Source organism: Monopterus albus, unplaced genomic scaffold (genome assembly GCF_001952655.1).
Source record: "Monopterus albus unplaced genomic scaffold, M_albus_1.0 scaffold41.1, whole genome shotgun sequence".
Classification (NCBI taxonomy): Eukaryota; Metazoa; Chordata; class Actinopteri; order Synbranchiformes; family Synbranchidae; genus Monopterus; species Monopterus albus.
The window spans coordinates 745,214-755,203 of NW_018127921.1; the positions used below are offsets into that span (position 1 = coordinate 745,214).

At 42.5% G+C, this 9,990-nt stretch overlaps 1 protein-coding gene across 1 annotated transcript; it reads right to left on the reverse strand.

Moving 5' to 3' along the window:
* Nucleotides 1-579: 579 nt before the first annotated feature.
* btg1 (B-cell translocation gene 1, anti-proliferative) lies at nucleotides 580-5,237 on the reverse strand. Its single transcript, XM_020599552.1, has 2 exons — nucleotides 4,698-5,237; nucleotides 580-1,331 (listed from the first exon to the last, which is right to left on the reverse strand). Exons 1-2 carry the CDS (start codon nucleotides 4,840-4,842, stop codon nucleotides 928-930), a joined length of 549 nt encoding a protein of 182 aa, XP_020455208.1. The 5' UTR covers nucleotides 4,843-5,237; the 3' UTR covers nucleotides 580-927.
* Nucleotides 5,238-9,990: the final 4,753 nt, after the last annotated feature.

Consider the following 9,990-nt stretch of genomic DNA (forward strand, 5'->3'; position numbering starts at 1 on the left):
AAAGAGTCTGGTCCCCTGCCCTCCCCTGGAAAGCTACACGTATATGGCTGATGGGAGGGGAACAGTGCAACGGGACACACTAGTATCCATAGGTAGCAGGCGTCACAACACATTCCATTTGCACTTACATATAGGCTGGGAGCAGGTTAAGATGAAGTTTTTCCAAAGCTCGGTGTTGATGGTAGAAGGGGGAGGAGGAGAGTTTAGACCAAGAGCCTTTTTTCCAGCTACAAGATAAAGAGAGCAAATTCCCTGTGGTCCAATAGCAGGGTTTTATAGAAAAAGATAATGGGCGTTTCTTTACCTTGAGCTTGGATTGCAAAAGGCTCAATTTGGAACTGAACCTCCACTTCCTCCCCACCCAGGAAGCAAAACAAATGAAGAATTGTGAACTGAAAAACCTCTGGATCATGGGGTAGTTCCTGGTAGAAATTCCTTACAAATTAGATTTTGGTGTTTTTGCGGTGGTGTGTTGAACATGTACCCCTTGTAACTGCAAGTAAGAAAAGTGCAAAGTCAATGATAGCCCCTTCAAAGATGGCGCCAATCACCATGTCGTTTACAGTTGAGGAAGTGGGGGGAGTGGGGGTTGGAGGGCAAGCACGTCTCTCTTGGTTGGTTGGTTGGTTTAGCTGCCCCAACAGTTCTTTTTCCACAAGGCCTCTCCTAAAAAAACAGGAGTGCCCAGCTGATCCAATGACACAACAGAACAGATGACAATGAGGAGAAAGGGTAAAAATATCAGAACAGTGTTTCCATCACCTGGACAACAGGCCACATCCTTTGTTTTTTCTTTTGCTTTTTCTTCTGTGACTATTTCATTTCATATACTTAGCTTTAAAAAGGCTCACTCTGATCTGGCCAAATGATCTGACCAGCCATGGCATGACCCTGAACAAAAGTAGGTCGGGCTGAAGATGTGCCTTTTTAACTGGACACAGTCATCATGTTGTAGGCTTTGGAGGGACTGGTTCTGGCCAGCACCATCAGTTCCTCCTTGCAGCTGATGTGACTGTCCACCATAGGGCTCACCGACCCGGTGTTTCCTGAGGAGGAGCTGGCAGAGGCGGTTGTAGGCATTACTACTGGGCCGGGCTGCGACTCGTAGAGGACGCAGATGGAGCCGTCCTCGCCAATGCGATAGGACACCTCGAAGGGGTCCACCCAGAGTGTGAGCTCCTTGGGCAGCAGCAGGTAGAGTTGCTGGATGGTCAGACCAATACGCTGGCCTGCCTGCCCCACCAGTGGGTCCATCTTGTGGTTGATACGGATGCAGCGATAACCTGAACCCTTGCAGGGCCTGTCTGGGAACCAGTGGTGCTTATATTGCTCTGCAGAGATACGGAAAAGAGAGGGTAGAGAGAAAGGTTAGTTTTTTATTGATTGCTATCAGACTGCTTGTACAAACATGTAATGTACAGAAGACCACATTATATCTGATAACGGCACACAGAAGACAGATAGAAGAGAATTACTAGGCACTGTATGTAACTAGAGAGCTGCAGCTGAGCTGTGTGGGGAACTTCAGTTGAATAAAAGTTGAGACATAAAGTAGACAACGTACTTTGTGTTAGATAAGTCTACATGATTGAACAAACATGGTTATACTAATGTAAAAAAAAAAAAACAACCCTGAAATAAAACTGATCATTTAGAAAAAATTTAAAAATAATTTCTAATAGTTCTAAAAGGTTTAGACAAATGTAAACTCACACATTACTGTCAGATGTTTGGCTTTGCGTCTTTTTGGGTTGCCTCCAAATATTAAGCATAACAAGCACATTTTAATCCCATGTTGTGTGTCTTTGCTAGGAGGAAACTTGAGTAGAACCATCACAGGATGGCACCTCACTTGTCACATAACTCAGATATATTATGAAAAAATCATTAACTGCAACCTGCTACTGACTTAGAGATCAAGAAGAGATCTTTTCTGTTAAGCAAAGGATTTAACATCCATTTATCCTCCGTGTTACTTGTATACTAACCGTTTGTTCCTGTGAATGTTTTACAGATGTCATATTGAATCTATAGCTTATCAATGTTAACTAAATATACTTATTTACACTAAAAGTACAGAGTTCAGTCGTGCACACTAGCAAAAAAAGGGGGGTGGGGGTGGGGGGGAACATCACCACCTGTTACAGGCCTGATAAACAGCCATAAACAGGCAGCCAGCAGCACCCTGGGCCTACGTGACAAAAAGAGGGCCATTGAGTTGCACAATCCCTCCCCTGGCTGTCATCAATGTCAAAGTCCCACATGACTGGCTGAACAAAAACACCAAAAGAGTCAGTGTCCCAGCCAGCCATCTGGGACACGCAGCGCCGCCTCTTAAAGGGAAAGCGTCCTTTTTTTCATGCCTGTGTGGAAGTTTTACAACTGCAGTGAAACTGGTGATTCAGAGTGACGCCATTCTCTGTATGCTTCAGGCATTTTAGTGGTTACGATGACGAACATTAACCCTGAGTGTATAAGGAAATAAAATATGGCTCATTCTTTCCTTGCAGGTTCATTTTTGGCATATAAAAAGACAAAATGTTTTTATAGGAAGGCTGGTATAGTTTTAAACATTTTGTTCTGACCTTTTCCTTTATTGACTTCCCCACTTTAAGAAACTCACCTACCCCTCAATTTACCCTGACGAGACTCGATATTGAATTCCCATTGACGCTGGCTGCATTGTGGCCAATGAAAAACAGTTTAAGGAAAGTATGCCAGCATTCAGGCCGAGGCACGAAGGCCACCTGTATGCATCCAAAGGATAATAACACCCCCCTCCCTCCCTTCCTCACCCTCCTACCAGGCTGTATACTGCCAAGCTAATGGAGGGGCTGGCATTTGTGAAAGAGCACAAGGAGCTGGCTGATCCTTCAGCCTCAGATGGAGCCACAAAGGCAGCTACCTACAAACCCTGGAGCAGCTGGGAAAGGATCAGCTCAGCAGGGCCTATTCTTAAAAACGAGGGCATGGAGGGTGGGGGTGGAAAACTAAGCAGATGAGCATGCGCTTAACCCAAAGAGTTTAATGAAATAAGGTTGTTTAATCATTGTAGCTGACCTCAAAAACAAGAAATGCATCTGGACGTGTTCTGGAAGAGCATCACATCATGTTGCTGCTAAGCACAGTTACACAACTATGGCAGTTTCAGTCTGCTCACTAGGATTAATTTCTTCACTTCCATTTGCTAAGCAAAAATAGCTAGGCACCCTGCTTTTCAGCACACAGACACAACAGTAGGTGATTATGGTTTCCAAGCACAAAGAAGCTCTGGCTGGCCTAGTTTAGTAGCATCAAGGGCCGCTGGGTAAAACCACGCGTTCACTTGTTTTCAAACAACATATACAATACATTTACAGCACTTTGATAGAATTCCTGTTTGTGTCTGCTAAATGTAGGGTGCCCCAACACCTTTTCCTTGGATTTCCTTTCCATTTCCTCCATGATTATGCCAGCCTGCTCCCATCTTTCATGTCGTCCTATAGACGCACACCAAAACATCCCCTCCCCCACACACAGGCCTCAGACTCTATTCATCTCCAAGTTTTGCCTGTACACCAACACCACTGTTGAGCTGAGCTTTGTCAGACATTTTTTGTTGAAATGTAAAAACCAATCAACACAACTCTGGACCAATCAACACAAATGAATTAATGCTGATGTTTTTTTTATTTATGCCAAGATCAAATATTGCACTTAAAATGTATATCTGCAAACTAAGATGTGTTTTTGAATAACTATGTAACAAGTGAATGTGTGCTCGTCCTCTGCTGCTGTACATGGAGAGAGGCAGATGTATGGCAGCTTCAGACTCCTGAGACTGGAATGTGTTTATAACAGGAAATAAGCCACAATCACCAAGCAGCTCTGAAGCTTAACTCTCAGAATAGTCAGTAGTACCCAAAAGAAAGACTTTGGGTAAATTACGCAGAGGTATAGGCTTGGTTTCCTGGAAAATCAGTAGTTTTAAATAACTGTCTTTAAACTGTAAGCAATTGTGAATAGCTGGCGTGCTATTTAAGTGAATCGGAGCTGTGGTAAGTCACATCAGAATTCACCTTTCAACTACATGGTCGAATATAAATACAAAAACAATACGAAATGTTGCGTAACATGGTTAGAAGCAATACACCACTGAAACGCACACAAAGATGCAACATGTTTTAATTATGGCAAATGTATTTAAAAACTAATACTAAAGTTTGGTAAAATACTGAGGATGTTTTCCTGATGAACCATTTCTGTCTGGTGCATTACGTAATTGAGCAGCCACCAACTCACTTCGGGCTGTTTTGCACGATTTGCTCTATCGACCGAGGCGCACTTCCTTGTTTGAGGCGTCGCTTTCCACCCCCTTCTGATTTCCAAACAAAGTAGCAAATTCATCTTTAACCAACACGTCTTCCTGTTTCAAATGGTGGATTGTGTTTATTTAATCGTGGACCGTCCGGGATGTTTGTACTTATTAACCATCTAGTGGACGTGCGCAGACAGTGGTGCGCGCTGGTAGCGCTGATAGTGATACTTCAGAGAACAAAGAGAGGCTTCTTTTAAACCCTTCTCAAACAGTTTTCATCCCAGATTCAATGTTTAAATAATCTACAAAACAACCTTAACATGTGAAATTGTAACGTACAACACGATGCGTTGTAAATGGTGTTTTGTGAGCGCAAATGGAAGGTTTTCCTTTTTCTTACCAGCCAAGATGTCCTGTAAGCTTTGGCTGAACGTTTGGACCTGTCGATCGTTTACGTGTCCTTTCACCCTCAGAAATCTCGACAGAAATCCGACGGCGGCGTTTATCTCTGGTTTCATCGTTCCACGGGCACAAAGGGTATGCATTGAGAAAGGCAACGGCGACGATCCGTGCGCTTTTGGTGTTTTCCCCACAATGTGTTTGTCCGACTGCTGGTCTTTTTCTCCACTTGTGAACAGAGATCCTTATCTAGTCGCGCTTGTGTTGTTTCTCTTGGCATTTATCAGTCGAGGTAGAGGAAGTGTTTTCAGAGTCCTTGTGCTAGGACGGTACAGTGTTGGGAAATAGACTCCTGTTGTTGGTAAATAAAGACGGCTGGCGGGGGGGGCCCTCGGTGCCACGACAAGCCTCCCTACTGCCTTTCTTCCAACAGAATGAAGGTCTGAGAATGGGGGAGCGGGCTTTTATAGCGCCCTCCTCCCCCAAAGCACAGACACAAGCTGCTACAGCAACAACAGCACACCAATCACCGGGCGTGCCACCGTCTGACGAGCCACATCTAGGAAGAGAGCAGCCGTCACGTCACTGCGCTGAAAATAAACGAAACAGCGCAGCGTTCACTTGCTGTCGGAAATACGACCAAAAAAAGCAAAACAAACTGACACACAAAAAACAACAACTACAAAACCAAAATAGAGGAGCGCACGAGTTTGGTAGCTTTGAATTCTGCAGGAGGAACTAATATGATACACTGCAACTATGCTACTTTGGTATATTGTACACTATTAAAACCATAACAATGCCAGGGATGACCAAAAATATAGCCTACTGCAGGCCTATAAAATAACATTTAGTTGGTTTCTCTGCAGAAATTCTCTAATTTTTCACAGGTGTCTGAAATTAGAGTAAGTTAAGTTAACTGACAGTAAGTTAAATAAAGCTGTGACTCAAAACCTCCAATATTTACGTCATTGGGACTAGTTAGACCTAAAGAAATGAAAAGTTAATTTGTATACACCAGACTAATGTAACAACATTTTGGGTCCCACAGGTTGTTAGGTTTTATGGCACTGTATGTTCAGAGTTGTGATTTTATTGCTGCTTACCTCCAGGTCAGACCAGCCCCAAGAACAGGTGTCAGTGTGTGTGTGGTTCATTCTTTTTCTTCTCTCTTTCACTGTCTCTGTGTGCAGGTGTGCACATGTGTTGTTTATTCACATGTTAAATGAAATGGGACATGCCTCAGTCAACAGTAAAAGCACATCTTGTGTGACCCTGCAACACTAAGGAGGCCACGTAGTGCCATGCTTATTAAAATCAGTGGAAAACGGCAGGCCGCTGGCCTTTGTGTATTGCAGACACAGTGGTGATCACCTGCTGAGTGCCCCAATTATCATGCAATCAAACAGACCACCAACACACCAACTGCTTCAACTACTAACCTAAAGAGGTATAAAAACAAAAATGTAGATGTGGGCGGAAAACACACACAGAATAACAATTGCTCAATAGTGATTTAATCACACTGCCAACTCGAAAATTCTGTGGAATTGACCTGCTGTCACTTATCTGACCAGTGTTGTCTTGGAGTCTAAATCTCTTCAGTAAACTAACATGATGCTGTGAGTGCAGGCTCCTGATTCACACACTGTGTTTTATGTTAAGTTGAACCCACAGAACATATTGTGAGAGACTATACTATAACTAGGGGTTCAGTTTATGAATTCATGTTACTATAATGTGGCTTACAACATTTCTTTATAATGAAAGGTGCATTCACAAGTTACAGTTGGATGGAAAACTTTGAAATGGCAAAAAGAGTAAAACAATTTTTTTCATCAACATAATATTTAATGCACACTCAGCTAGTACAACTGTTCTTTCATCAACAGAAGTAACAAAAAATGTGAGTGGGAGTGTATAAAAAGAAAGTTGTAATGAACTAATAAATATAATATTAGTTCAAAAGCTCTTCAAATTAGGGATGGGCATTTCAAGCTAAAATACTGTTCAGTCTTTTCTGGGAACTATTCAACAGTTATAAGAAGCCTCCTACCATCAGTCAAAAAGCTAAAAATGAAGCGGCAGTAGATCCTTTAGCAAGACAATGGTCCAAAGCACAGAGCAAAGCCAACTCAGGGATGGTTTCAAAGAAAAAGGTAAACATTTTACTGTGGCTTTCCCAGTCTCTAAACATAAATATCATTGAAAGCCTGTGGATTGAAGAAGACTGTGCATAGCAGACAACCAAGCAATCTGGTAGATTTGCAACAGGTATGCGATGAAGAATGGGCCAAAATTACACCTGAAAGGATACAAGTGCTGTCCAGAGGGTAAACAAAGAGGTTGGAGGAGGACAGGGAGGACATACAAAGTATTAGAGAACATTTCATAAAGGGGGATGTCTTCTGTTGATGAAGGAACAGTTCTACTAGCTGAATGTGCATTCGATATTATGTTGATGAGAAAAAAAATTTGTTTTACTCTTTTATAAAAATAAATAAAACTTTTGCACTCAACTATATACAGTGACCGCAAAGTACACATATGGGAAGTGTTAAATTTAAAGGATTTCCTCAAATTCTGTAGAACAGTAGTGACATTTGATGCTGGAATGCCAGTATTTAGAATTAAAATGTCTCTCCCTTAACTGGCCTCTTGCAACCATTGCCACAAAGTCTGTGACTCACTTCCTGGTCATGTTAAATAAAGGTCTTCTCATATTGGCAGGGAAACACACCAACAAAATACAAGTCCATACATGTGTAAACCCCCACTTCTTCACCACATGCACATCTGTAGTCACGGTTTCACCCACAGTTAAACACTGACTGCTATTTCATGACACAGTGGAGGGTTTCGGTGTGTTGTGGAAGGTCAGGACACTTCTGTTTTACAGATGTAGACTGGCACACTGCCTAATTTGTTATAGCGGCTCACACTGTGGTTTAATACAGTTGAGAATTTCATTTTCCACAAATCATATTTATCTAGAGATCTTCGCATGTTAACTGTGATTTTTCAGATTATTTCTACATTCCTGTTCTAATATTCACATAACCAAGGAGTGAACATTCTTGGCCAAGACAGTGGGTTTAATGACAAAGCCCCAAAGCTGGTCCTCAACACACAAGACTCCACAGGAGTCAAGCCTTTCTTTAGAAGAGGTATTTTTAAACACAATGCATCTTTCATATGTGTCTTTTGTGTGTTATTTGAAGCCAAAATAAAAAAAAAAGAAACAGTTTCACAATGGGAATGTATCAAAACACCCTAGAGCATTTTGGCACCAGTGTGAGGAGATGATGCTGAAGGAAGTGATCTTCTGTCCCTGTTGCTTGTGCAGAATTTGCCTCCCAGGAGAACAGCACCAGCAAGCAGGAGATTTGATAGCAAGAATGATAGCACACATCTGTACTACACACTCAGCTGTGGACAGGCAAATGACTCATTTGTGATAGTATGTGTGGGGGTGTGTGGTTGAGTTATGGCAGCTCAGCAGGGGAGATAAAGTCAAATAGGATAAAAAAGAAAGTGAATGGCAGTGTCGGCAACAACAGAGCAAACTAGTGAAGGGGAATTAAACCTGGAAAACCCCTTGCCTTCCAGCTCTTTTTGATATATTGAAAGTACAAAATACTGTGGACATAGTGCACCTGAATCACTTACAGAATGCAGAGCATGTCCTGTGCTACTGGTTGTTTATAATGTCACTGCCAACAGCACCAGGTAAAATATGGCCCTAGTTGTTGCCAGACAAGGGTGGGGTATCCTGTCATTACGCTGGGCTCTCAGTTAGACTAATGAATGGAGGCTTTTATCTTGAAACCACATGTGAACTACAGTGGAGGAAAGACTGTCAGGTCAGGAGTGACGAGAGAGACCTTGGCTAGTTGCTAGTGTGGGCAGAGTTTTCCAAACACGGATGTGAACATACACGGTGTATATGTACATGATGAGGGTACAAAGAGGTACGTACAGACCAACATCTGCAGGTCACACAAAAGCTAAACCAACAGAGGCTGTATTCATCCACATACGAGACAAAACAACACCAGTACACACACATAAACACACACACACACGCACACAGATAGTTATCTGTGTCCTCAGGCAGGGCCCAGCCTCTTATCTGAGTGCACATTCAGTGTCAGTGAAGTATGTCCCTTTGAAGAGTAATATAGGATTTCTCATTACCTGACCTGCTTAGCATATCTGCATTCACTGTACTTTAGTACCTGAAAACCTGTTTATACCTAAACCATTAGTTATACAGTTCCAGTGGTTTAAATTCAGTACATTTTCTCAAGTACCAAAGTACAGGTGCTTGTGCTTTAATCCTGTAAAGCCTGACACATCAAAAAATAGCCAGAACATTCAAATTTTTTGGAACTGAGATGTTTATTAAACCTTTTAACAAAATCCAAAAGAAAATTCAAGATTCAAGATTCTCATTTGCCATGTATGCATAAAGAGACAGTCCAGGCATATAGGAATAAATGTGCCATATTATTTTGTTTGTTTATTTATTTATTTTTTTTGTATCACATTTGATACATGGGGCATTTTTGGCAACTTTTTTTTGCTCAGAAACTTGCGTAGCAAATATGATACAAATGGTTTTATAGGGTTAATTTGTATGTTATTCTATATAATACTTGTGCCCCACTAAACTCATCTCACTTTCTATACCACGTAGTCCCGAACGGGGTTGCTGGAGCCAATCCCAGCCGGCAATGGGCGAAAGGCAGGGTACACCCGGGACAGGTCGCTGGTCAATCGCAGGGCCAACACGCAGACGAACAACCACACACACCATTCACTCCTACAGGCAATTTAGAGTCACCAGTCAACCTAAGCCGCAAGTGTTTGGACAGTGGGAGGAAGCCGGAGTACCCGGAGAGAACGTGTAAACTCCACACAGAAAGGTTGTGAACACGGAACCTTCTCGCTGTGAGGCAATGGTGCTACCTACCATGCCTCTGTGCTGCCCTGTGCCCCACTATTCAGGTGAAATATTATATTTTATACTCTAAAACATTTAGGACAATGATGGAAGGACAAACCTCTGCACGGTATGTACCACTGTCAAACAGAAGAAGTGGCTGATATCGAAAAATCCTACCAATGGCTGGACAAAGCTGGACTGAAAGACAGCACAGAGGCACTGATCCTGGCAGCACAAGAACAAGCTCTAAGTACAAGATCAATAGAGGCCGGGGTCTACCATACCAGACAGGACCCCAGGTGCAGGCTGTGCAAAGATGCCCCTGAGACAATCCAGCACATAACAG

Bases quoted from the DNA above. Each gene is read 5' to 3' on its own strand.
- btg1 (XM_020599552.1), bottom strand. From the start codon at position 4,842: ATGCATACCCTTTGTGCCCGTGGAACGATGAAACCAGAGATAAACGCC. The intron at 1,332-4,697 runs GTAAGAAAAAGG...GTATCTCTGCAG, and splicing joins CTTACAGGACATCTTGGCTG to AGCAATATAAGCACCACTGG.